The sequence below is a fragment of the Chionomys nivalis genome, chromosome 3 (assembly GCF_950005125.1).
Source record: "Chionomys nivalis chromosome 3, mChiNiv1.1, whole genome shotgun sequence".
Classification (NCBI taxonomy): Eukaryota; Metazoa; Chordata; class Mammalia; order Rodentia; family Cricetidae; genus Chionomys; species Chionomys nivalis.
Genome location: NC_080088.1, coordinates 72176329 through 72203727, shown reverse-complemented (window position 1 = coordinate 72203727; position 27399 = coordinate 72176329). Strand labels below are relative to the sequence as shown.

Genomic DNA, 27399 nt, shown 5'->3' with positions numbered 1-27399 from the left:
AGGACCTCTGGAAGAGCTACCAGTGCTCTTAACCGCTGAGCCATCTCTCCAGCCCCAAACAACTACTTTCTGATTGGAGTTAAGTCTTCCACAAAATGAAACCCAAGTCTGAGCCCATTATCAGGACAAGAACTTAAGCCCAGACAAGTCATAGGCATTAGAGTAGAGAACCTAATATTATTATTCTGCCAAATTGACCTGCTATTAAACTGACTCCTAATAACATCCACTTAGATTAATGCATCTCTAACCCTCATCAAGGAAACTTCTCCTTACAATATATGGTGATTAACAGAGAGACCCACAGCTGTTCACCCCACCCCCTACATGGCAGTTCTCATGACACTGTCCTAAACAGGACTTTGGCTCTGAAAGTTTGATTTAAAAAAAAAAAAAAAAAAAAAAAAAAAAAAAAAAAAAAAAAAGCCTTTCTTTCTGCTCATGGTAGAAAGAAATTTTCGTAGTTTCTTTCTCTACGCTATTGCTTACATTCCGTGCCCAAAACCTGGGAGGGACACCGAGCCCCGCAAAAGACCTGTTCCTCCTAATGGAACTAGCCTACTAATTTTTGCCCCTCCTGGGTGCAGATCACTTGTTTCTGCTGGCTCCTGCCACCCACCATATCAGACTCTAAATTTTAGAGTCCATCTCTTCAGCCGTTTCTCCTCTACCTCCTCAAACCCCGCATCTTTCCTTGTCTATTCTGGGAAGTGCCGCCTTGGAGCTGCTTGCTCCGTCTCTCTTTTGTTGGCTCACTGGAGTCTGTCTCTGTCTCTGTCTCTCTTGGCTCCTGGAGCCTACTACTACCAAATCATGTCAGTGTGTCAGGCAGCCTCCTACAGCCTTTTGGGCACCCCAACACATGGAGGAGGGATGTCCTTCCACTGATCCTGGACATCTCTCTTGCAAGTCTCTCAGTCTGCTTGGGGACACCCTCACACTGAGACTGGTTATCTAGTCTGCGCTGAGACTTAGCCATTTGCAGTAAGATAGCGAGGCTTTACTGAAATCTGGGTCTGAGGAAGAAAAAGATTAGAGAAGGCAGGTGAGGAGTCAAAAGGTGAGGAGTTTAAAAAGAGCCCATGGTTAGAGATGAGAACAAACTCCAGGGTCAAGCTGAGAGACAGCTTGAGCAGGAAAAAAACATACTCCAGATGCAGGACAAGAGGGGCAGGGAGCTCTTTGCCCCATCTACTGCGAGAATGAAGACCATTCTCAGCAATCAGACGGTCGACATTCCAGAAAATGTGGACATCACTCTGAAGGGGCGCACAGTCATTGTGAAGGGCCCCAGAGGAACCCTCCGGAGGGACTTCAATCACATCAACGTAGAGCTGAGCCTTCTTGGGAAGAAGAAGAAGAGGCTCCGGGTTGACAAATGGTGGGGCAACAGGAAGGAACTGGCCACCGTCAGAACCATCTGCAGCCACGTTCAAAACATGATCAAGGGTGTTACACTGGGCTTCCGCTACAAGATGAGGTCCGTGTATGCTCACTTCCCCATCAACGTCGTTATTCAGGAGAATGGGTCTTTGGTTGAAATCCGAAATTTCTTGGGTGAAAAATACATCCGCAGGGTTCGGATGAGGACAGGCGTTGCTTGTTCTGTCTCTCAAGCCCAGAAGGATGAATTAATCCTTGAAGGAAATGATATTGAACTTGTTTCAAACTCGGCGGCTCTGATACAGCAGGCCACAACAGTTAAGAACAAGGATATCAGGAAGTTCTTGGATGGTATCTGTGTGTCTGAAAAGGGAACAGTGCAGCAGGCTGATGAGTAGACCTAAGGTACCAGTCCCAGAAACAAGCTCAGAATTTTAATACGATTTGGGGTGTCTTTTGGGACAATAAAAGACTTGTATTGAAAAAAAAAAAAAGAGGGGCAGGGAGAGGCTGGGAGGTGGGGGGAGAGCAGTAAACAGTGACTTGAAGATGTATGTTTAACCTCTTTGTCTCTGCCTCCTTTGTTAGCCTTAGCTGTTTGGATAAACTGAGTCACAGAAGAAACTGATATTCTCTAAAGGATTCTGCATCTACTCTAGAACCAGCTTGTTTGTCTGGCCCTGGTACTCCTGAAGAGCCCTGGACTTGCTAACCACGGAGAAGGGACACACTTGGCTCTCCCTCAGGGAAGAGCGTTGTTAGTATGTGTGCGAACCAGTCCCGCCAACTGGAAGAGAGTCTTAAAAACATACATGAGCGGGCTCACGAACTACAGTCTCCAGGAACTGGCTCCAATGCCAGATTCTTACACAGTCCTCTCTGGGGCCCTGGTTCTACCCTCCTTGGTCCACTGGTCTCTATCCTTCTCATAACAACAAGTGCCACACACCACCGCTGTACCGAATGCGCATCTTCGCACCCAACCATGTGGTGGCCAAGTCCCGCTTCTGGTACTTCGTGTCACAGCTAAAGAAGATGAAGAAGTCATCTGGGGAGATCGTGTATTGTGGGCAGGTGTTCGAGAAGTCCCCCCTGCGCGTGAAGAACTTCGGCATCTGGCTGCGCTATGACTCCCGCAGTGGGACACACAACGTGTACCGCGAGTACCGCGACCTGACCACTGCTGGGGCTGTCACACAGTGCTACCGAGACATGGGTGCCCGGCATCGTGCCCGTGCACACTCCATCCAGATCATGAAGGTGGAAGAGATCGCCGACGGCAAATGTCGCAGGCCGGCTGTCAAGCAGTTCCATGACTCTAAGATCAAGTTCCCGCTGCCCCACCGTGTTCTGCGGCGCCAGTACAAGCCTCGCTTCACTACCAAGAGGCCTAACACCTTCTTCTAGACCCAGAGACCCACTGAATAAAGTTCCAGAGTTCTAAAAAAAAAAAAAAAAAACAACAACAACAGTTGCTTCTTCAGGTTCCTTTGGGAGTTTGGGAGCAAATTAATGAAATAACCCAAGGGTCAGTAAACCAGATGCTTCCTTGGCGTTTCCTTGGGTCTCTTTCCATCACCCTCCAGTTTGAGCCCCTGATTTGGACCAGTGTTCTTTCCAGAGAGCCCCTCTTCTCAAGCCTCCAACCGAGAAGTAGCCAAAGGACTCATCACCCCTTCTCAACAAAAGGTTGGAATGTTAGGTCTAAAGGCTTCCCCGCCACCTTCTCAGGAGCCTCCTTAAAACCTCCTGCAAAGAGCAACAATCCACACAGTCTGATCAGCTCCAGTCCTCATCCTACTGATTGTCACAAAATCTGGTTGCTTTTCTGGTAGTTTGCCCCTCCCCCAGAGACGGCCTTGGCTGTTTGATCCCCAATAAACCTTCCTTTCTACCTACAGAGTGGTCTAATTGGGTAGTTTCTCTGCACCGTGCTTATATATACTGCATGGCTTGGGGATCACTGTGGAAGATGGGGTGGGAGGGCATAAGCGCCAGGGGTGGTGGATGAGTACAGGAAACTGCTTTCTGGACGCTCCAGTGAAAGGCCTATGGGCAGCACAAATAGGACTTGATGGAGGAAAAAGAAAAAGAGACACAAACTTGGGTGAGTAGAGAAAGGGGTGAATCTGAGAAGAGTCAGGGCGGTGAATATGATCAAATACGTTGTATGAAATTCTCAACCAATACAGATTCAATGCAATGCTCAACAAAATTCCTCAAAGACCTCGAAAGAATGGTACTCAACTTCATATGGAAAAGAAAAAAACCTAGAATAACCAAAACAATCTTGTAAAATAAAAGAACTTCTGGAGGCATCACAATCCCTGATTTCAAACTCTACTACAGAGCTACAGTACTGAAAACAGCCTGGTATTGGCATAAGAACAGACAGGAGGACCACTGGAACCGAATAGAAGACTCGGATATCAATCCACACATCTTCGAACACCTGATTTTTGACAAGGAAGCAAAATATATTGAATGGGAAAAAAAGAAAGCATATTTAACAAGTGGTGCTGGCATAACTGGATATCAACACATAGAAGAATGAAAATAGACCCATATCTATCACCATGCACAAAACTCAAGTCCAAATGGATCAAAGACCTCAACATAAAGCCAGCCACACTGAACCTTATAGAATAGAAAGTGGGAAGTACACTTGAACTCATTGGCACAGGGAACCACTTCCTAAATATAACCCCAGCAGCACAGACACTGAGAGAAACAATTAATACATGGGACCTCCTGAAACTGAAAGGCTTCTGTAAAGCAAAGGGCATGGTCAACAAGACAAAACGACATCCTACAGAATGGAAAAAGGTCTTCACTAACCCCACATCAGACAGAGGTCTGATCTCCAAAATATACAAAGAACTCAAGAAATTGGTCATCAAAAGATCACATAATCCAATAAAAATTGGAGTACAGTCCTAAACAGAGAACTCTCAACAGAGGAATCTAAAATGGCTGAAAGACATTTAAGGAAATGTTCAACACCCTTAGTCATCAGAGAAATGCAAATCAAAACAACTCTGAGATTCCATCTTACACCTGAAAAAATGGCCAAGATCAAAAACACTGATGACAACTTATGCTGGAGAGGTTGTGGGGAAAAGGGAACACTTCTGCATTGCTGGTGGGAATGCAAGCTGGTACAGCCTCTTTGGATGTCAGTGTGGTGATTTCTCAGAAAAGTAGGAAACAACCTTCCTCAAAACCCAGTAATACCACTTTTTTGGGTATATATCCAAAGGATGCTCAATAGTGCCACAAGGACATGTGCTCAATTATGTTCATAGCAGCATTGTTTGTCATAGCCAGAACCTGGAAACAATCTAAATGTCACTCGACTGAAGAATGGAAAAGGAAAATGTGGTACATTTACACAATGGAGTACTATACAGCAGAAAAAATAAAGACATCTTGAATTTTGCAGGAAAATGGATGGAGCTAGAAAACATTATTTTGAGTGAGGTAACCCAGACACAGAAAGCTAATTATCACATGTACTCACTCATAGGTGGTTTTTAAACATAAAGCAAAGAAAGCCAGCCTACAAACCACAATCCCAGAGAATTTAGACAACAATGTAAACACTAAGAGAGACTTACATAGATCTACTCTACATGAGAAGTAGAAAGTAGAAAAAGACAAGATCTCTTGAGTAAATTGGGAGTGTGGGGACCTTGGGGGAGGGCTGAAGGGGGGAGGGAGGGGTAGGGAGGGGAGCAGAGAAAAATGTAGAGTTCAATAAATATCCAAAAAAAGAAAAAGAAAAGAAAAGTGATGGGGGGCAGGTATACAAAACTGAGGTGACTCAGCAGGTAAAGGTACTTGCTGCCAGCCTGACAACCTGAGTTTAATCCTTGGGATTCACTTGGTAGAAGGAGAATCAATTCCCACAAGTTATCCTCTGAGGACTATACATGTGCCATGGCATGTGCTTGCATGTGTACACATATGAACAAAGAAATGTAATAAAAATATCTTAAAGACTGGGGAAAAAAAGAAATATGCTCCTGACTTTGAAATATGTCTAAGTCCATAAAGTAGCTAGGAATAAAGAAAACACTGGAAGCTAGGTGTTAAGTACTTCTTTCTATAGTATTATTCTGTAATTTTAATAAGTTGGAAATTTGCCATAGTAGTAAATCAAAATAAAGTTAATGTAAAAATAAACTTTATTGTGCAGTAGAGGTGCCACATGCCTTTGATCCCAGTACTTGGGAAGCAGAGGCGAGGGGAAAAAAAAAGAAATTTTCAACTAATAAAATATGTCAACAACAACAACAACAACAATAAAATAACCAAACAAACAAAAATTTGACTGGGTGGTGATGAAGTATGCCTTTAATTCCAGCACTCAGGAAGCAGAGGCAGGCAGATCTCTGTGAGTTCGAGGTCAGCCTGGTCTACAGAGTTAGTCCAGAACAGGTTCCAAAGCTACACAGAGAAACCCTGTCTCGAAAAGCAAATAAATAATAGATAGATAGATAGATAGATAGATAGATAGATAGATAGATAGATAAAATACCTCAAAAATAAGTAATAAAACTTAATAAGAGTCCCTTCTTTCTGTACTTTCCTTCTAGAAGCTTGAGTTCTGTTTCCTCTGTTCAGCTCTAAAGTCAACCCTGTCTTAATTCTGTGTGGCTCTTGTGCTTTCATTTTAAAAAATTTGTTGCTTTTTTTATTGTTTCTATCCATACATTATACAGACTAAATTATCAAGTCTTCAGAGGATAAAGAATCTATTTTAATTTCCTTTTACAAGCTTTAGTAACAACTTGGTGTTGATTACGGTTTGGGAAATTGAGAGGCACAAGCACATACTTAGAATTGTCTCTGCCAGACACCTTTCAGGTCAGAGTACTGATGACCTCCTGTAAAAATGTAGGCAGACTTTTCTTTGGTACCTGCTAGTTCCCAAATAACGGACGCAGAGACTTTACATTAATTATAGATGTGTGGCTGATAGTTCAGGCTTATTACTAACTAGCTCTTACAACTTAAGTTAATCCATTTCTATTAGTCTATGTATTGTCACATGGCTCAAGGCTTTACCTGTCCTCCAGCATGTCTTGCTCCCTCTACATCTCCTGGCAACTCCTCAGACTCTGCCCTTCTTCTTCCGGGCATCTTCCTAGCCTGGCTCTCCTGCCCAATCTCTTCCTGCCCAGCTATAGGTCAGTCAGCGTTTTATTAACAAGGAAAGCAACACAGGAGGCTTGCAGTAGAATTCTGGAACACTGTCTCTTGAAAGGAGGGGTCTCACTGGCAGCACCTGTGTTGAACTCAAGCAAGCCCTGAAGCTGGCCTTAACTGAGACACAGTGAAGCAGAGGTTTGTAGGGAATCAAAACCTTTGCTGCATTTTCAGAACTGTCCAAGAGGAGGGTGGATTTCCAATCACCCAACAATGTGGGACTTTTCAGTTGCTAATTGATAGTGTGACCTCTACATTAGGGGGAGCAGAGGAGCTGATTAGGAGGCCAAAGGTATCATTCAGTCTTTGTTTCTCTGAAGCTTTCCTGTAATGAGTCTTTCTCTGTTCAGACAGCTCCCAAATAATCACACAGAGACTTCTTATTAATTATGAAATCTCGGCCTACAATCTAGGCTTGTTCCTAACCAGTTCTGATAACTTAGGTTAACTCATTTATATTAATCTATGTTCTGCCACGTAGCTCATAGCTGTTATCTCTCCTCCTGCCTATCCTGTTTGTCCTGGGTCTTCTGGCATCGCTGCCTCCCCCCACCCCAGTGTTTTTTCTGTTTATTAGCATTCAAAAAAATTCAAAACTAACAAAGTACCATATAAGGCCCAAACTCTCTGTTATAATATTTTCCATTTTTATGTGGCTTATATTTTTATTATTTTGCTCTATTTAAAGACTTTATTTTTTTTTAAGATTTATTTATTTATTAAGCATACAATGTACTGCTGGCAAGGAAAGCACCAGGTCTCATTACAGGTGGTTGTGAGCCACCATGTGGTTTCTGGGAATTGAACTCGGGACCTCTGGAAGAACAGCAGTGCTCTTACCCTCTAAGCCATCTCTCCAGCCCAAGGCTTTATTATTTTTAAATTATTTTTTCTACAGCTGTCTATACTCATTTTCTTTCTTTAGCATCTGAACCCATTTTTAAGCATACTCTACTTGTTCAGAGGTTTTCTTGATTTGTACCTGTCTTTTTGCACGTTTGTAGCCTTTTCTGACGGTGTGAGCCCATCCTTAACCGGCTAGGTGACCACACTGCAGCTCTGGCAGCTGTCTCCGTCCCCCTTCCAGTTGGTGAGAGCAGAACTTCACGACTGCGGCCTCGGTCTGGAAGCATTTACTTCCCCAACTCTGGGAAGTAGCTGAGTCAGAGATGCAGTGGCAGGCTTTTTTTTTTTTTTCTTATAAGACAGGGTTTCTCTGTAGCTTTGGAGTTTGACCGGGAACTAGCTCTTGTAGACCAGGCTGGCCTCGAACTCACAGAGATCCCCCTGCCTCTGCCTCCTGAGTGCTGGGATTAAAGGCGTGCGCTACCACCGCCCGGTTTAATTATTCTTATATTTTTAGTTGTGAGCCTAGCCTTTAACGGCTGAGCCATCTCTCCAGCCCCGGTTTAATTATTCTTTTTTTTTAATTAATTTATTTATTTATTATGTATACAATATTCTGTCTGTATGCCTGCAGGCCAGAAGAGGGCACCAGACCTCATTACAGATGGTTGTGAGCCACCATGTGGTTGCTGGGAATTGAACTCAGGACCTTTGGAAGAGCAGTCAGTGCTCTTAACCGCTGAGCCATCTCTCCAGCCCCCGGTTTAATTATTCTTTATCAATAAAAACTCAGGAGTTAGATAACAGGGTAAGAACTTGATTAATCAACGAAGCCGCAGAGAAGTGACCAGTGACCTCCTCTATCTCTACTTCCTCAATCCAAACCGGCAGAGGATCTTTCTAAGTTCCCCATTGGGGACCATATGTAGTCAGATTTTTTTCATCGGGCCGCCAACTCACAAATAAAGACACAGAGACAATATTACTATTATTATTGAGACTTATTATTAATTATGAAAGCGTGGCTTTAGCTTGGGCTTTACCCCGCTAGCTCTTATAACTTAAATTAACCTTTTTCTATTCATTTACATTTTACCATGTCATTTTTTTTTACCTTTCTTTCACTCTGTATGTCTAACTCCTGTGTATGTTGGCGTCTCTTTCACGTAATTCATAAACCGTGATTCCTTCTTCTCCCTCTCCCCCAATCCTACTTATCCTCCTTGCCTAGCTGGCCATTCAGCTCTTTATTATACCAATCGCAACAAAACATCTTCACGCAGTGTACAAAGGTCCCACAACATTCTCCTAAGGAGTTGTCCTTCCGCCCTACCCATTCCCCAGCATGCGGTTCTCCTTTCTCTAGCTCCATTGCACTTTGCAACACTCTTCCCCACAGTAGTAATATCTTGTATCCTAATTTAAAATTATTTATGAAAATGTCTCTTCCAGTAGGTTTGACCTTAAGAACGTAGAATAGGCCTAGTACTTAGACTTTTGTTCAAATGCTGGTAAAACAGCTTTATTATCGTAGGCACATGATTTAATTGCTACACCTTTGCTTTTTATGACAGGCTCCCTAACGCTTTCTGTTGCTGAGAACAGGACGGCAATCCGTGTAAAGTAATAGACCAATGTAGATGCCAATTAAAGAGTAAAACGTTAAACACTCGATAGCTAAGCTGACCTATTTTCACCGTGCGCGTTCTTTTACAGCGCCCCCACCGTCCGGTCCCTCCTTAGCGGCGGTACACGTGGTCTGGGTCTGTGGGCCTTGTCCCGACGCCGACTCCTGACTGGTTCCGCCGAAGAGAAAGCCCCGCCCACCAGTCCTGCCAATCAAGGTTGCGTAAGAGCCTGTTCGGCCGGGCCGGCTTCCTGTTGCTAGGTTTACCAGTAGCCAGGCCAGGCTGCGCGTGCGCAGATCGCGGAGGCCGCTTTCCCGTTGGGTGGAAAGAGGTGACGTCAGCGGCGCGGAGCGGGTCCTCCCTGAGCCCGGGGAACGTTGAATCTGTGGGCCCTCTGATGGCGTCATAATCCCGCGCCTGAACCTGGCTCCGGCTGAAGCAGCGAAGGCGGCAGCGGCGGCGGCGACAGCTCTGGGGTTCGCGTCTCGGGGTGTGTCGGCCGCCGCTGCTGCTCCGGCCTGGAATGTACAGATGGCTGGCTAGGGTTCTCGGCACCATTCTCCGCTTGTGCGAGCGGCCCGCGCCCGGGGCTCGCGCCCTGCTCAAGAGGCGGCGCTCGAGCAGGTAAGGCGGCCGCGCGCCGGTCCCCTCCCCCGCGCTGGCGTTGGGCGCCGCGGGCCTGTGGGAACCGGCGGCTCCGGGACCGCGGAGGCCTGGGGGCGAGTCCGCCCTTCAAGCTGGGAGCGAAAGGGGAGCGGGAGGCCGCCGCTGTGCTGCTCGCCCGAAACAGCTCCGGTGGCCCGGTGTCACCGCGGGCGGGCAGCGCTGGGACAAGCCAGTAGGTTAGGAGTTGGCCCACGGTCGTTTGACTGCGAGTACTGTTCTCTTCGCACCAAGGAACAGCAGTTGTCTTGTTTTACAGCAGCTGTGTGTGTTGGGCTGGAGGGGAGGAGAATGGTCCAGTTCTTTAGCATTGCTGTAAGAGGCGGAAAGAAAGTAGGTACCCCACTCTAAGGCTTGATTAAAATTAGAGGGAAATTACAAATATTATTACTTAGCAGCTACACCTTTACCTGTTTTATAGCCTTCCCCTTTAATTAAGGATTTATCTAGAAAGTAAAACACTGTACAAATTCTATATTCCCCATAAGTCTCTTCCCTTACTATGCTGTGTCTGCTTCATTTATTATGATGATGATGGTTATTTTTGTGTTTCTAGGTCAAGAGAAGTGGACAAAAATTGGTTTAGGGGAATTAGAACTAAATGATTCATAGATGATTCTAGAAATGTAGGTCACTGATGGGATTGGGTGTTAGCTAAACTGGTACATATTCCAGAGAGATAGAATCAAGAGAATTTAAGATGTTGTAAAGTTCCTAAAGTAATCTTTGGTATACTAGGTAAGGGCAGACAGTGTTTTATGCTGGGTCTGGTGTCCAATGAAACTGCATATTTTATTGAATGGGGACTGTTAACAGTTATTCTCATTCAGAACCATTCAGTGCCCCGCCCTCATTTTAGGGACTAGAGGTGTGTCTTAGTGGTAGAGTGCTTGTCTACCGTGCCTGTCCTGTCTTCCATCCGCAGCCCTGGGGTGGGTTTGGGGCGGGGCAGTTAATCACTCTCTCCCAAAGCCCCCCCTAATAACATACCTCTTAAGGTTGCTAATATTGACACTTGAAATAAAAAATGACTGTCTTTGGGGTTATTGTTCCAAAAACAAATGATTTATTGGTTCAGTTTGACCAGATTACACATCATTACGAGATAGGAAGTGTGGGGTCTTTCTTAAGATTTAGAAATAAGTGCCGGGCAGCCTGGCAGTGGTGATGCTCACCTTTAATCTCAGCACTCAGGAGGCAGAGGCAGGTGGGTCTCTGTTTATTTGAGGCCATTCTGGTCTATAAAGTGAGTTCCAGGACAGCCTTGTCACACAAGAGAAACCCTGTCTCGAAAAACCAAAAATAAAAAAAAAAAAAAAAGATTTAGAACTAGCATTCTGTTTTACACGTTTCATCCCATTTTATGAATTGTAGATGGAATTAGGAATGTTGTATGGTATGTTTTTGTCTTGGTGCTAGGTTTTGAGCCCAGAGGTTTTTACATGCTAAACACGTGCTGTACAACTGAGTCACACCTCCAGCTCAGAGTAGGTTTCTTTATAGAAATACATATGTTGCATACGTGTATACATACTTTTTTTCCTTTTTTTACAGCACTCTGTTTTCTACTACAGTGGACACTGATGAAATCCCAGCTAAAAGACCAAGATTAGGTATTACATTTTAAAAATTCATTTCTTTTTAGTAGGAAAAATACATGTATGGAACAAAATCCAAAGGTAAAACATTGCGACAATGAAAAAGTTGCCTCTTTCCTACCCTTCCCTACACCACTGTCTTTCAGATATGTGCAGTGAATGTGTTTAAAGTGCTAAAGTAGTCTGTGATAAAAAGTGACGTTTTCTTTATTTTTAAGCACCAGTTTAAACTGACTGATGAGACTCATCTGGCTGTGTGAACCAATCTGATTTGTTGTCTCATCTGCTTTCTTGTATCTTCCTGGTAGACAAGAATAAAGGTTAAAGGGCCAAACACCCTGGTATACTATAGTGTGATCCCTGTTTTCAACAGTGCTTGTGAATCTGGGTTATTCCAGTTGTGTTGGTTAACTGTGGAACTTGTTGCTATTTCATTTAAATCTAATAGATACTGAGTATGTCTTGATCTTACATAATTACAGGAAATTAAAAAAAATTAACTCTGAGCTTAATTATAATCATTTTTAACTAAGAAAAAATGAGCTTCTTTAAAAAATATAAATAAATATTAGCTTGTACTTGAATGTAGTAAAATACATAAAGCAACATGGCAAAAAAAAAAAAAAAAAAAAACCACCAAACCAGAAACAAAAAACAACTGGTGGTACCCAGGGCCTGGTTAAGACAGGCCTTTAGTCTTATCTACTGAGGATGTCGAAGCCGATAGGTCAAAGTTCAAAACCTGCTTAGACTACTGAATGAGACCCGGTTTCAAAGTAAAGTAGTTAAGAGTGTGGGAATAAGTTCGGTGATTGTCTAATATACTCAACACCCAAATTTCAGTCCCTCGTACTGCAAAGCAACACTTTGGTGGTATTAGAGAAGGTTCCTGGGTTAGTTGTGTGTGGTAGTCACCTACTTCTGCGCTGAGGATCACCCTACTCCGTCATTTCTGTGAATACAGACTTTGTTTCACACAGCGGAAAGGAATCTGAACTGGAGATGCAGCTGGGTAGCACAGCGTGCTGACCAGCAGCTCTTCTTGCGGTGATATTCTTGAAGTATGGCTAGTTTAACTCAAAGAATTCAAGGTTTTTAAATTCAGTGTGTGTGTGTCTGTGTGCGGCTGTGGCTGTGTTTTAAGTAATCCAAATTGTCCTGAGTCCTTTTCCTCAGGTCCCCCCCCCCCCAGTTCTAGAGTACAAGTGTGAGCCATCACACTTCAATAAAGAATTGAATTTTTAATTTTCACTAATTTACACAAAATTACACGGTAACCACATCTGGCTTCTGGGTGACTTTAGGTAGCTTTGTGGAGAAGAGACAGCAGAGGTGAAGGCGGGAAGGGGACCTCATGGAGCAAAGCCATGATTTTACTGTGAGAACCAGAGTCTCAGGTACACCAGGTCATGTGAGCCTCTTTTATAGGTGAGACCTTCCTTTGTAAGAGTCTAATGAGCTGACACACTATTAGGATAGACCCATTTTTTGATAAAATTTGTAGGAAAGTAAAACATTCAAATACTTTAGTGTCTGTTACTCTCATCAAGAAGTATGTCTTGTTTTCCGGAGTCTGTGGAATAAACAATCAGAGGAGTAGAAATCATCCTTCAGCTTCTCGTAGGAATAGCCTGGAACTGCCTCCCAATTCCTGAAATGAAAAACAACTAATTTGAAAATGTTAGTATTTTTCTTTTTTAGGACAGGGTCTCCATATGTAGCACGGGCTATCCTTAAGTTTACTGTGCTGCCCAGGCTGGTCTCCAACTTGGGATTCACCTCGTGAATTTGGAATTATGCTTGCTATTTTTGTCAACTTGACTCAAGCTAGAGTCATTGGAGAAGAAGAAGCCTCAGTGAGAAAATGCCTCCATAAGATCTGACTGTAAGCAAGCCTGTGGGACATGTTCTTAACTAGTAACTGATGTGGGAGGGCCCAGCCCATTGTATTTCCACTGGACTGGTTGTCCTGGGTTCTATAAGAAAGCAGGCAAGTTCCAGGATAGGCTCCAAAGCTACAAAGAAACCCTGTCTCAGAATAAACAAACAAACCACCAACAGACAAACGAAATAAAAAAGAAAGCAGGTTGAGCAAACCATGAGGAGTAAGCCAGTAAGCAGCACCCCTCCATGGCCTTTGCATCAGCTCCTGCCTCCAGGTTCCTGTCCGGTATGAGTTCCTGTCCAGACTTTGAAGAACAGTAATGATAGAGTATAACCCAAATAAACCCTTTCCTCTCCAGGTTCCTTTGGTAATGGCATTTCATCACAGTAATAGTAACCCTAATTAGAACAGGATGCCTCACCCTTCTGGATGTTGGAATTACAAGTGTACGCCATTGTGGTCAGCAAATATGTAAATTACTTCTAAGTTGGATTCTGCTCCACCTGACCAACACATTTTCTCACTTATTTGAGCCGTTCCCCTTCCTAGAGAGTATTTATTTTGCATTTTATCTACATTGGAACTCTATTGCTTAAAGCTACCATTTTAGCCTATTTTTCTCTGAGGAAGAAACTAGCTAGCTCTTTACAGTATCTTTGATTGGCGAGTATAAAGGAAACTGTAGGAAACATAGATGTGTAGGAAGTGAGGAGGTGGTATTATAAAAGAAGGAAGTAGAGGAGCACTGAAATCCCCCCCTTTGTTTACTTCTCGATTTTGTAATCTTTGGTACCAGGAAGAAGTGAGCTTGAGATTGTCCAGTGCATCTGGTTCAGTCGTGGGATAGCGTTTCTTTGTCGCAGATGCTCAAGAGATGGTTTGTTTGTTTTTGTTTTCTCTCAGTCAGGATTTATGAGGGGCTTTGTAGATGGCTGTTTAAGGTAATCATGCTGTTACCTGCCTGGGAAACTAGTGAGTGAGTATCAGTGTTCTCTATAGGTTTTCCATGCCTGGCAGTCAGTGTGTTCTTTGTTCATTTATCTCTTTGAAGTTTCTTTTTATGTATTCTACAAAGCCTACTGCTCAAAAGCTGCTATTGCAGATTGTTTCTTGGGAATCAGTTTGTGGCACTAAAGTAATAGTTTAATGATTTCATAGCAGCTGTGCTAGTTGATTAAAACAAAATTCATGTGTTAGAATTCCATTTTTTCAGTTGGAAGAAGTATTTATTATTCATGTATGTATGATGCACACACACACGAGTGGAGTTGTGTTGTGACATGCCTGTGGAGGTCAGAGGACAACTTTGTGGGTTCAGTTCTATCCCATCTTTATGTGGGTTCTGGAAATTAACCTTAGGTTGCTAGGCTTGCAGGGCAAGCACTGTTACTCACAAGGCCATCTTGATGGCCCCAAAGTACTTTTATAGATACATTTTTATTTCAGTGTTCAAAATAAGATTTTATTAAAAACTAAGATAGGTTCTTTTCAAAATATAATTTTTTTCTGCAAGTTAATGCTGTGTTTATAATTTGTTGATACTTTCTAGATTGCATCATTCACCAAGTGAAAAGCGGTTTCTACAATGCTGCGAGTTTACTTGGATTCCCATGCCAGCTGACCACAAAACCCATGGTGTCTTCTGCTTGTAATGGAACACGGAATGTGGCCCCTGCAGGAGAGGTCAGTGGGGCTGGGATATTGGTCTTTTTTTCACTTTTTGTTGTTTGATGTGGAAATGGAACCCAGGACCTTGTATATCATTTTTTTTTTTTCTTTCAGACAAGGTCTCTTTTCAAAGCTCTGGTTTTCTAAAACTCACTATGTACACTTGGCTGGTCTAGAACTCACAGAGATGCACCTGCCTATATCTCCTGAGTACTAGGATTACAGGGGTGCCTGAAATGGGTCTTCTAAATCTTAAGTACAATTTATGTACCTCTAGCCCTACACACTGATGTTTGTACTTAGTTTGAAAAAAAAAAATTACATTGTTGTAGCATGACTAATAAAAGCCCAGAGACAGATAATGGGGTTCAAGCTGAAGATCAGAAAAACAAAGCAGCCAAGCCACTAGAGAGTTCTTATCTCTTCTAAGGCTCAGGCAAACAAAAGGGCGATCCTGTCCTCAGAATGACTGTAGACTGCAGTGCTCTCCATCAAACCTCAGACTGTAGACTGAGACCTGAGCTCCTGTCTCCTCCTGTCTTATATTCTTCTCTAGTGCTGGGATTAAAGGCATGCACTGCCACCGCCTAACTAATGTGGCTGCTGGGATTAAAGGTATGTGCCACCACTGCTTGGCCTGTATGACTGACTGGTATGGCTAGTTTTGCACTCTGATCTTCAGGCAAGCTTTATTAAAACACAAATAAAATAAAATATTATGCATTGCAATATATTTTTTTAACATTGAATTTAAAAAATATTATCAGTCTTTTGGGGGAATTAACATATAGATTGACCTATTTCCAGAAATGATTATGCAATTGTTAGCTTTGATATGAAGATTAAGAAATTAAAGGTAAAAATTTAAATATTTTAAAAATATTTATAGAGAATGTTAGGGGGCCAGCAAGATAGCTCAGTGAGTAAAGACTCAAGTAAACTCAGGCTTTGCTGCTGAGCCTGATGAACTTAGTTCAATCCCCAGGACCCATACTGTAGAGAGAACAGTTTCCTGGAAGGTGTCCTCTGACCTTCATACATGCATGCATGCACAGGCACCGCTGAATGTTCGCTCGCGCGCTCGCACACACACACATACACAAAGGAATGTAATATTTTTAAAGAAGAATATTAGCTCATTTAGCTTCATGGCACACTCTTATGATCCTAGTGCTCAGAAGCCTGCTGCAGAAGAGTTAGATGAGGTTGGACATTTAGGACCATTTGTGACAATTCAGTGAGACCCTTGCCTAAAAAACAAAAGGAAGAAAGAAAAGAAAAGACCAGGTGTAGTGGCTAATGCCTGTAATCCTTAGGAGGTGGTGTGAGCTTGAGATTAGCCGGGCTCCATAGTGAGTTCCAAGCCAGCCCGGGCTACAGAGTCAAGTACTCTCTTCAAAACAAAAGACCAGTCGAGTGAGTATGAGGTCAGCCTGACCGTGTAGTGGGCTCTGCCTTGCAAGGGAAATTCGTTGTTTTCTTGTTTAAGTATTTGTGGGGGAAATGTAATTAATTTTTTAACTCCTGTCAGTTTTGACAGCTTTTTTTTTTTATCTTAGCGATATTATTTCTGTGTGCTAGCTTGAAAATACTCATGGCTAGAGTAAGCTTTTGTATTAGAAATGTTTTAAGTTGCAAGCCGGGATACTACAGAAGCGACTGCTTTGTTTTAGGTATTTTCGAGCTCTTCATCTTGTGAACTGACGGGTTCTGGATCCTGCAACAGCATGCTGAAACTGGGTGAGGTGTCAGATTGTTCTTAGCTGCCCTTCTGCCTGTGTCCCCTTGGCCTGCAGGATGTGAAAGGAAAGCACCCTTTTGGGTAGGATGAGCATGAACGCCTAGTCTCTTTACTGTCCATCCAAACAAGTAGGGCTGAGGTCTGCCTTTTACCAGACATAGAACTCTTAAAAAGTTCTTTGACCTCAGTGTGTTTTAGTTTCTTATCTGGAAAAGGGGCCAATAATGCACTCAGTTTTAATTTTTTGTTTGTTTTGTTTTGTTTTTTAGTCAAACCTCAAGTAAATAAGAACAAGTCAGAAGTCTTGAGCATTGTGTTTGAAAGTTTTCTATCTTGTAGAGTATTTTAGTTGAAAGACAACTTTGGATGTTGTTTCTCGGGTGCCATTCGGGTGGTGGCACACACTCAGGAGACAGAGGCAGGTGGATCTCTAAGTTTGAGGTCAGCCTGGTCTGCAGAATGAGTTTCAGGATAACCAGGGCTACAGGGAGAAACCCTGTCTCGAAAAACAAAACAAGAACAGCAAAAACAAGTATAGGTTTTATCTTAAATTGTTGGGACTGGTTTTACAGTTTTTCATGGACCCCAGCAGTTGAGCATCCCTGGTCTAAACTCTGAAATCTGAAACTGGAAACCTTGTCATCAGCACTCAGGTTTCACATGAAGGATGTTCATCCTGGAGCTTAATTTTAGCATTCTTGTCTGAGGTGACTACTCTGTTTTGTTATATATATATTAATGTGACTGCAGATCAAGTCTCATTGATTAAAAAGCATGAAAGGGGGCTGGAGAGATGGCTCAGAGGATAAGAGCACTGGTTACTCTTCCAGAGGTCCTGAGTTCAATTCTCAGTAATCACATGGTGGCTCACAACCATCTATAATGCTACCCTCTTCTGGCATGCAAACAGAACATTCTATATATAATAAATCTTTTTTAAAAACAATAACATGAAAGGGCTGGAGAGATGGCGGGGGTGTGCACTCTTGTAGAGGACCTGTGTTTGTATCCCAGTACCAACAATAGGCAGAACTCCAGCTCCAGGGAGTATGATACCCTCATCTGAACTCACACACAGATGTGTGTGTGTGTGTGTGTGTGTGTGTGTGTATACACATTCACACATAATTTAAAAATAATAAAAATAAATCTTTAGAAAAATATCCCAAGAGCTTACTATGTGCTAGGCACCGAGTCAGCTTGTCAGGAATAGCAGGAGACCTTGTTCTTGCTCGGAGTTCATATATTTAATGAGCAACCCTAAGTTCCTGCTTCTTGCAGCTGTATAGACTTGCATGTTGCCATTAGACCTGAAGGGTGAGCGTAACTCTATTTGTATGCACTGCACAAAATAGTGTTGTGGGAAGCTCAGAAGAAGCCAGAGTTCTGAAGAATGGTCTTAGTGCCTGCCATGTAGGTAGAATTGTACTTTGAAAAAGGTAGCTAGTGAAAATCAGTGCTACAGAAGTTGAGGTTCAGAAGCCAAAGCTAAAGAAACGAAGCTTTATAATTATATTCCTCATACTTTAGTTAGGTTAGGGCACCTCTTGTGGCACAGAAGTGCAAAGATGAGTACACATGTGCCCTGTGTATTAGTTCCTTGACATTGCTGCAGCCAGAGTAACTGAGAGAACAGTGTAAGGAGCAAGGTCTCTTTTAGCTCATGGTTTTTAAAGTTTATGTAAAGTGAATTTGACTTAAGCGTAGTATTTTAATATCAGCTACTTGATTACTGTTGTGGTTTTGTGACAGTTGAACTTATGGCCTCATGCATGTTAGGTAATAGTGTATGTACCACAGAGCTACATTCCTAGCCACCATTTCTTTTCTTGAATGTTTTTTGTAACTTTCATGCTAGAGTACTATGCTTTGAAAAAGATGTTAGTCTGTCATGTAAATCTTCTGTCCTAATGCAGACTGTTCACAGTGGTAGTTTTTCCTCTCATTACAAATGTGTTCTTAAAGGTAATAAGTCTCCTAATGGAATAAGTGACTATCCAAAGATCAGAGTGACAGTGACCCGAGATCAGCCACGTAGAGTCCTGCCTTTTGGGTAAGTGTTAAATTCTGCTTTCCTGTAAATGGAACCCACTCCACTGTTGCTAGGCATTTTTACCTTTGTTCTACGTAGGCACTCTGAGGGTAATAGCTTGCTGAGTAGCATATGATTAGTTAGATTTGAATTTGAGTGTCCATAGTATGATTTGGTTTTGAAAACCATTTTAAGATTTTTATTTTTGATAATTTGTGGATTTTGCCTGAATAGATACCCGTGTCTTTCATAGCTGGTTCTGAGGAGGCCAGAAGAGGGCATTGAACCCCCAGCCCTGATCCTCTGGAAGAGCAGCCAGTATACCTAATCACTGAGCCATCTCTACAAACCCGTTTTATTTTTTGATAGTGTTTTTATTTATTTAAGAATTTCACACAGTATATCATATTCATCCTCCTTCTGCAACTCCTCCCTTCCAGATACTCTCCTCCTCCCTGCCCACTCACTTTCATGTCCTCCGCCTCCTCCCTGCCCAGTTACCTTATGTCCTCCCCCACCTCCCTGCCCACTCCCTTTCATGTCTTCCCCCTCCTCCCTGCCCAGTCACCTTCATGTCCTCCCTCTCCTCCCTGTCCACTCCCTTTCATGTCCTCCCCCTCCTCCCTGTCCACTCCCTTTCATGTCCTCCCCCTCCTCCCTGCCCAGTTACCTTATGTCCTCCCCCACCTCCCTGCCCACTCCCTTTCATGTCTTCCCCCTCCTCCCTGCCCAGTCACCTTCATGTCCTCCCCCTCCTCCCTGTCCACTCACCCTCCCCCTCCTCCCTGTCCACTCCCTTTCATGTCCTCCCCCTCCTCCCTGCCCACTCCCTTTCATGTCCTCCCCCACCTCCCTGCCCAGTCACCTTATGTCCTTCCCTCCTCCTCTTTCTTCTCCTCCTTGCTCTCCCATCTAGTCCAGTTTATGTTTTATCTACTTCTGAGTATGGGACGTGCTTTGGAATATGATGAGTAGACCTGGTGTCACTTGGTTGAAGAGAAGTGAGGTTCTCTTTCCCAGAAGCAGTCAGATACCAATAGCTCCTAAGCTTGGAGTAGGACTTTGTCTGGTGTGAGCTTCCACAGTTTTTGTACATGTTGTTACAGTCTCACTGTGAGTTCATAAGTGCATCTGCCTGTTGTGTATGGAAAACTCTTGAAGTTACCTTTGGTTCTTGTAGTCTTCTGTTCTTCTGCATAGATCCCTGAGCCTTGAGGGAAAAGGTGTGGTATAGACACCCATTTAGGGCTGATCATTCCAAAGTCTCTTATTCTCTGCTCATTGGCCCATTGTGGATTTCTGTGTTAATAGCCATCACCAGGAGAAGTTTGATGAGGATTGAGGGACACACTGGTCAGTGGTTATAGACATGAGTCATTAAGAGTCATTTTCATTGCTATGTGCATTTAGCAGAATAGTGGTAGTAGATTTTCCACTTTGAGCCCAGTAGGTACCTCTCCAGCCACAGGTTCTTGGCCTTAGTGTCAGGTATGGCTTCCATCTCATGGAGCAGGCCTTAAATCTAGTCAGAATTAGCTGGTTAATTAGTTATGGTTACTCCCATAACATTTGTGCTATTAATGCACAAGTATAGCTTGCCGTGTGCATAGCTGGGTGAGTTTGATGGTTACTTTTTCCTCTGTTGGTCTACATAGTACCTTCCGGCACTATGAAAACTAACCAATATGACTTAATCTTTCAGTTGAGTGCTTGCTAGATTTCTCTATGTTCTGTGACTCAAGTAGATGGTGCTTTTCAGCAATAAGATATTACTGTCAAGTTCTGGATGGTAACCAAGAGCGTTGGCAATAACCTATAATGTTTAGGGGGTTGGTCTATGGGACCCTGTTAGGCAACAACTCTAAAAAGAGGTAGTCCATTAGGGATTATATTTGGTATTGTATGGTGTCTCGTTAGAGAATGCACTTTCTCCTCAGCAGCTATTGTAATTTTCTTCAAAATTGACTACATATTAGCACATAAGCAAATCTCAGTATAAATGTAGGAAGACTAAAATAACATCCTACATCCTATCTGACCACAAAGGAATAAAGCTGAATATCAACAATCATAGAAACAACAGCAGTACCCAGACTCAAGGGAACTAAGCAACATACTACCAAATGACAGTTGGGTTAAAGGAGAAACCAAAGCGAAATAAAAACGATCCTAGAATTAAGTGAAAATGAAAACACAATATATACATTTATTTTATGTGTATTAGTGTTTTGTCTTTGTGTGCCTGTGTATATACCATGTGCAGTGCCCTTGGGAGCCAGAAGAGGGCATTAGAATCCATGGAATTGGAGATACAGATAGTTGTTAGATGCTTTGTGGGTGCTAGGAACTGAACCCTGGTCCTTTGAAAGAGTAGCAAGTGCTCTTACCCACTGAGCAGTCTCTCCAACTTCCCTAAAAACCATCTTAAAAAAATTGATATTCACTTTCTTTTAAACTCTGTTTGTGTGTGTGTGCATATATGTGTACAAGTGTACTGTGTTTGTTTATGTGTGTATAGAAATCTTTACAACCTGATATAATTTTGGGGGGGGGTGTCTGGTTTGAGATAGTTTCTCTGTTTAGTCCTGTGGACTATGGCTATCTTATAGACTAGGCTCACCTTATACTCAAGAGACCCACCTGCCTCTGGAGTGCTGGGATTAAAGGCACAGCTCAGCTCACCCTGGTAAGTTTTGTGCACTGAACATACATGTCAGCTCTGTAAAATATTATTTTATCAATAATTTTCTTTCCTCTTAATTTTTTTTCTTTCAAGACAGGGTTTCTCTGTGTAGCCTTGGCTATCCTGGAACTGACTCTGTAAACCAGGCTGGCCTCAACTCACAGAGGTTCACCTGCCTCGGCCTCCCAAGTGCTAGGATTAAAGACGTGTGCCACCACTGCTCAGCCCTCTTAAATTTTTTTATGCATTTAATGATGGAGGGGTGTCAGAGAGAGAGAGAACGCGCACAAAAGACAGTTTGTGAAAGTTGTTTCTCCCTGCATCATGTGGGCTCCAGGTCGTCAGGCATTGGCAGCAAGCACCTTTACCCACCAAGCTATCTTGTCAGTTGTCCTCTTGTTTATTGTCACTTTCTAGAGTTGCTATTGCTTGGATATCTTAAGTTCAAAGTCTCTTGCCTTGTTCCTTTTAAAGCCATGTTTTGTCAGGTTTGATGGCTAAGATCTTTAATCCCAGCGCTAAGAGGCAGAGGCAGGCATATCTCTGAGTTCAAAGCCAGCCTGGTCTACCTAGTAAGTTCCAGGACAGCCAGGGCTACATTGTTGGTGTACAAAAGCATTCCATAATATCCTGGAATGAAGTATAACAAAGATTTATTTATCTGGGGATAAACTCACAGAAAGAGTAGCAATCCACAGTCCTCTGCATGCACTGGGAACTGGAATCGAATCCAGCAGTCAAGAGGCATGCACACGCTTTTCACCTGCATTTATAGTATATAAGACCACACCCAAAATGGGCCGGTATCTTAAAGGCTTTTGGCTGAGGGAGTTCCCACAGCACCTCCCCCTTTTGTCTAAATAAGAGAGTTCTAAGCCTAATACAAAACTATATACAATAACAAATATCAAGTATTGTCCAGGGAAAAGAAGAGGCAAAAACATCCATAAAAATTAGAATTAACAACCAGCATGAACAGCATCAAACAAGAAACATATGCTGAATGTTTCAAAAGTTATCCCAGCCTAGGGAGTCTAACTCCTATGTTAAAAATGGCTTGACTAAGTCATGAGAGGAAAGTCTTCAACCACATCAAAAAGCTGAAAAGGGAAATAATATTACTTGAGTAAACAGGAAGTACAATCTAGCAACTTCCAAAAGGTGCAAGAAATGACAGAGACAACCAGCTGCCTGAGCAATCACCCAAACTCTCATTTGTAACATTGGGGCAACCAACTTTGGCTAAGGCCTAGAGTAACAGACAGACCATTTTCAGAGGCAGGAAAATTTGCAAAACCATCCCCTTGTCTTGGCAAAGTTTGTTGGGAGTCTTTTTGCTTGTATCCTGCTTGTCCAGTCTGGATACCATGCATTTTGTCAGTGGTTGAGGCAGGGGCAGTTCTTTGCCCAAAGGCCAGTTTTGCCAAGAAGAAACCAAGCTCCAATTGGAGTGTCTTCAGTGCCCAACATTTAGTGCAATGTGATCTAAAATTGTATTAATATACAAAATGTCTTAAGCAGAGGTAGAAACATGTACACATACAATATGACAAAATAGCTTTGCATGGGTGCACAAATATTGTAAACAGAAATAGGAGCATATTCAATATAACTAATTTGAATTTGTATCAATATATAAGAATCTATACCAAAGTACATTGTCTTAAATAATAGCTCACAAATAATAATTTAATCTACCTATTATCCCATCCAATTCCTTTTTTTTTTTTAAATCAGAAGAAATCTCTGAGCTTGCTTCATTTCCACCCCCAACCCTATACCACTTATAATCAACCCCTAGTAGATGTCCTTAACCCTGAGGACAAACTTTGTTGGGAGAGGGGACGTAGTCTTGTAGAATTACTTCCAGCTGTCAGGGGGTGATGTTATTTCTTTGGGATCTTGTAAAAACTAAAATGATGGTTAAGTTTCAAGATTACTGTCTGGTATAATTGCAGATAGTCTCTGAGTAGTCGATAGGGTTTTCTGAAATCCTTATTTGAAGCTGTGGCCAGAACGTTGTAAGAAGGTGCACCATCTCAACTAGCCAAGTTGGAACCATCTTGAGTAGCTTGTAACCCAAAACTGATCTTAGAGTGGTGCTAGCAGCATAATGACGTCACATCAACCAGGTGGAATCGTTGTTGTGGGGCCCCATCTTCTTCCTGGAAACTCCAAAGGTTACTGCAGGAAAATTTATTGTTCATTGTGGAAAATTTAAACATTATTCATTCAGACATATATTAAATGAAAGGTACCATAAAAATAGATATGAGGAGAAGTAAAATTTTTTGAAAGTAGAGTTTTTCAATTATAGGAGTCCTCTCCACTCTGCATGAATTTTTTTCTTTAAGTATCTTGCTCCAGTTATAAATGTCCAGTGCCTTTTCTTTGAACTTGCTCTTTCTGTTCCCCAGGGCTTTACCTGAGCCTACCTACTGCCTTGGTTTCTTTTAGTCTTTTCTTTCAAGTTAGATTCTTTATTACAAATTCTGGGTCAGAGCCAGGCAATAGTGTGCGCATGCCTTTAATCCTAGCACTCAGGAGGCACAGGCAGACAGATCTCTGAGTTCAAGGCCAGCCTGGTGTACTGAGTGAGTTCTAGGACAGTCAAGGCTACACAGAGAAACACTGTCTTGGAAAAAAACAAAACAAAATTCTGGGCCTAGAGATAGCAGTTAGTAAAGTGCTTGTCGTCCAGACATGAGGGCCTAAATTTGATTCCTACCATTCGTGTCAAAGCTGTCCCACAGCTGCACAAATCTTTCAACTCCCAAGTGCTGGAGGTAGGAGAAACCAGCAGATGTCTGAGCTTATTGGCCAGCCGGTCTAGCAGAATTGATGAGCTCCCAGATTCAGTGAAACCTAGGCTCAGTCACCTCAAAAAGTGAGCTGGAAAGCAATTGAAGTAGATGCCTGGTGTTGGCCTCTTGCTTTCACAAGTACACGTGTGCAAATGTGAACCTATACAAACACAAATCTGGAGATCCCTTGGCTAACGACTTAAAAGTGAAAGGTGGGTGGCTGGATTGACTCAGTGTTTTAGAGCACTCATAGAAGACCCACCCATGTTCAGTTCCCACCTCTTAGATGGTAACTTTCAAATTCCAGGGTTCTGATGCCCTTGTCTGGCCTCCACAAGTACTATGTATACATAAAATAATAAATAATTAAAAATTTAAGTGAAAGCTAGCTGGTACACCCTTAATTCCAGTATTTGGGATGCAGAGACAGGAGATCTTGATCAAGGCCAGCCTGATTTACATAGCCAGTTCCAGCCTAGCCAGGGCTACACAGTGAGTCCCTGTTAGGAGGGAGGGAGAGAGGAGGGGAGAAGAGAAACTAAAAACCAGATGCCTCTTAATTTGGGTGAAAGATAGATTGTAAAGCTAGAAGGAAAGATACAAATTGATATAAGAGAATCTTGTATCAGAACATGAAGGAGGGTCTAAAAACGGGTGAAATGCCAGCTTGACTTGGGAAAAAAACTTGATAAGTATTCAGTGGCCAAATAGGGGGCAGTGTAAGCATCAAGGTGAATAAAGCTCAACACAGAGACCAACGGATAGGTGTATATTGTGGAAAAGGAAGATCTTTATAGGAAAATGCTGACTGAGCACAGAATGTGTGGGAAGGAATGTATGCCATGTGTGACCATCCCAGCAATGATGGGTGCTAAAGTGTGGGTTTGATACGGCCTAGGATTCTATATCATATCTCCCCCCCAAATCCCTTATATAAAAGGGTGACTTTTTAATAGGGAATCCTGCTGGATACTACCTTAATAAAAAGGTCAAATTGAAATGGTTGGTAGTAACACAAAGTGAATCATAGCCTGCAGGCATATTGCACTGAGATAGACATCATCACCCAGCATAGTGGTCTTGCTGGAGAGAAACTGATCATCTAAACTTACTTGTGAAAATACAGTTTAAACTGGGCAGCGGTGGTGCACGCCTTTAATTCCAGCACTCCGGAGGCAGAGGCAGACAGATCTCTGTGAGTTCGAGGCCAATCTGGTCTACAAAAACTAGTTCCAGGACAGGCTGGTTTCTACAGAGAAACCCTGTCTTGAAAACCAAAAAGAAAAAGAAAAAAGAAAAAAAAAAGAAAGAAAAGAAAATACAGTTTATTCTGGAATTAAAATACGTTCAACAGAACCACAGGCCTGTACTCTGTAAATGGAGACTGCTCGTTCATTCCCAACCGTCCAGACCCAAATAATCACACAAAAACTACATTAATTATAACACTGTTCGGCCAGTAGCTTAGGTGTATTCCTAGCTAGCTCTTACATCTTAAATTAACCCATTTTTATTAACCTATGTATCACCACAAGGCTGTGGCCTACCAGTAAGATTCTGCCATCTGTCTCCTTTGGCAGCTACTTTCTCTATATATCTCTTTTTGGATTTTCAGCCTGGCTTTACTCTGCTAATCCATTGGCTGAAATAGCTTTATTCATTAATCAATAAAAGCAATACATATACAGAAAGATATCCCGCATCAGCACTCTATCTTTAGTGAACAGAATTATCATATGAAAGCACATCAAAGTTACACAGCAACAAGATGATGAAGTGTGCAGTCTGGTTGGATTCTACCTGAAGTGCTGTGAAAGAAATTTTTAGTAACATTGAAGAAATTCAATTTATTATTTGAGGGCTATTCTTGTTCATGAGACATCCATACCTAGAAATGAACTTGATTCTCTAAGCATTCAGTTATGCTGTCAATTTCCCTATGATCATCATTGTGACATACACCAAACTTAAAGACCGACTTGTTTCCCTTCAGTTTACAATTTTATCTAATTTCTGTTGGTAATTTACAAGGCTCAAAGTACATTGTTTAATTTCTAAGTACCTGAGTATTCCCAATATCTTTCTGATAGTGATTTCTGGCTAATCCCATTATGGTCTGAGAATATACTTGGTATTAATTTCACTTTAACATTTCAGCTTTGGTCCTACAGTATTATCCATTTGGAGGGTGCTCCACATTGGCGTCAACAGGATGTGTGGTCTGCTACTACTGAGTAAAGTGTTCTGTGTTAGGTCCAGATCCGCAAAGACCCCCAAGAACCAACAAGGAGACCGAGTTCTGTATGTCAAAGCAAAGAGCCTTTATTTTAGACAAGTTTGCAAACTCGGTGTCTCCATGTGTCCAACGTATTGTAATAATCGGAGAGCCCCGAGCTCATTTAGAGTTGGGTTTTTATAGTAGTAAAGGTGGAGGTGAGGAATTTCTAAGGTTCAGGACCTCTGATTGGCTGACATTTGTCTAGGGGTGCCCTGGTGACTGTGTGCTGGTGACCCTGTCTACAGTGGTTGGAACATTAGGAATTTCCTTTGGATGGTCTGTTCTTGGGTGGTGCCTGGGTAATCTCAGTTTGAGGTCCTTCCTGCCTCCAGGTATTGCCTCGGGGTGAACTACTGAGACTCAGGCCTCCATTAAGCTTATCCTGGCTGGGTCCTACACTGGCAGGTGATGATGGTTGGAAGTTAAGAACTTCCTTTGGGTGGTCTGCTCCTATCAAGCTTATCGTGGCTGGCTGAGTCCTGTATTCTGTAGGTGGCAGTTAGGCTCAGCTGGCAGATAGTGCTTTATCTAGGTCTGGTCTTTTTTATTGATTGAATGAGGGGTGTTGGTGTATTACACAATTTTGGATCTGTACATTTTCCTTCTGTGCATGTCAGTTTTGCTCTGAGTTTCCCGTCAGTGTTTTGAAGTTCGCTCAGTCTGACTGGTGCTCTGCATTATCCGCTTTTGCTTCCTCGGTTACATGTAGATGTATTTTTTTCTGAACCATTTGAGAGGTAGCACTTGCTTGGATTGGATTTCTGCTGTTTTTCTTAAATATTTGAGTTTATTTCTTTAAGGGTGAGGACATTGATTTATATAATTATAGGTTATAAAGATTGGCTTTTTTTTTTTTTTAAATAAGTTTTACTTAAATTTCTCCATTTTAGGTTTTTCCCTGTCCAGGACCAGGATCCAGTTCAGGATTGCATAGTATTAGTTTTCCGTCTTCTAAAATCTGCATTAATCCTGAGCATCC

General features: G+C 42.4%; 3 protein-coding genes across 3 annotated transcripts in view; all 3 read left to right on the top strand.

Annotated features, from left to right (window-relative positions):
- Nucleotides 1-1186: 1186 nt before the first annotated feature.
- LOC130871880 (60S ribosomal protein L9-like) lies at nt 1187-1815 on the top strand. The gene has a single exon (XM_057765563.1). The coding sequence runs from the start codon at nt 1203-1205 to the stop codon at nt 1779-1781; it is 579 nt and encodes a 192-aa protein (XP_057621546.1). The 5' UTR covers nt 1187-1202; the 3' UTR covers nt 1782-1815.
- Nucleotides 1816-2195: 380 nt separating this feature from the next.
- On the top strand, nt 2196-2790 carry LOC130871307 (60S ribosomal protein L18a-like). The gene is made up of 2 exons (XM_057764662.1): nt 2196-2273; nt 2323-2790. The coding sequence occupies exons 1-2, from the start codon at nt 2196-2198 to the stop codon at nt 2788-2790; spliced, it is 546 nt and encodes a 181-aa protein (XP_057620645.1).
- Nucleotides 2791-9470: 6680 nt separating this feature from the next.
- Nucleotides 9471-27399, top strand: part of Senp2 (SUMO specific peptidase 2) — a 45987-nt gene continuing 28058 nt past the window's right edge. Inside the window, exons 1-5 of the mRNA XM_057765215.1 lie at nt 9471-9692; nt 11286-11344; nt 14764-14897; nt 16556-16622; nt 18589-18676. Coding sequence (XP_057621198.1) covers nt 9592-9692; nt 11286-11344; nt 14764-14897; nt 16556-16622; nt 18589-18676 — 449 coding nt within the window. The 5' untranslated portion in view covers nt 9471-9591. The remainder of the gene's footprint in view (nt 9693-11285; nt 11345-14763; nt 14898-16555; nt 16623-18588; nt 18677-27399) is intronic.

Bases quoted from the DNA above. Each gene is read 5' to 3' on its own strand.
- LOC130871880 (XM_057765563.1), top strand. From the start codon at position 1,203: ATGAAGACCATTCTCAGCAATCAGACGGTCGACATTCCAGAAAATGTG.
- LOC130871307 (XM_057764662.1), top strand. From the start codon at position 2,196: ATGAGCGGGCTCACGAACTACAGTCTCCAGGAACTGGCTCCAATGCCA. The intron at 2,274-2,322 runs GTTCTACCCTCC...CATAACAACAAG, and splicing joins CAGTCCTCTCTGGGGCCCTG to TGCCACACACCACCGCTGTA.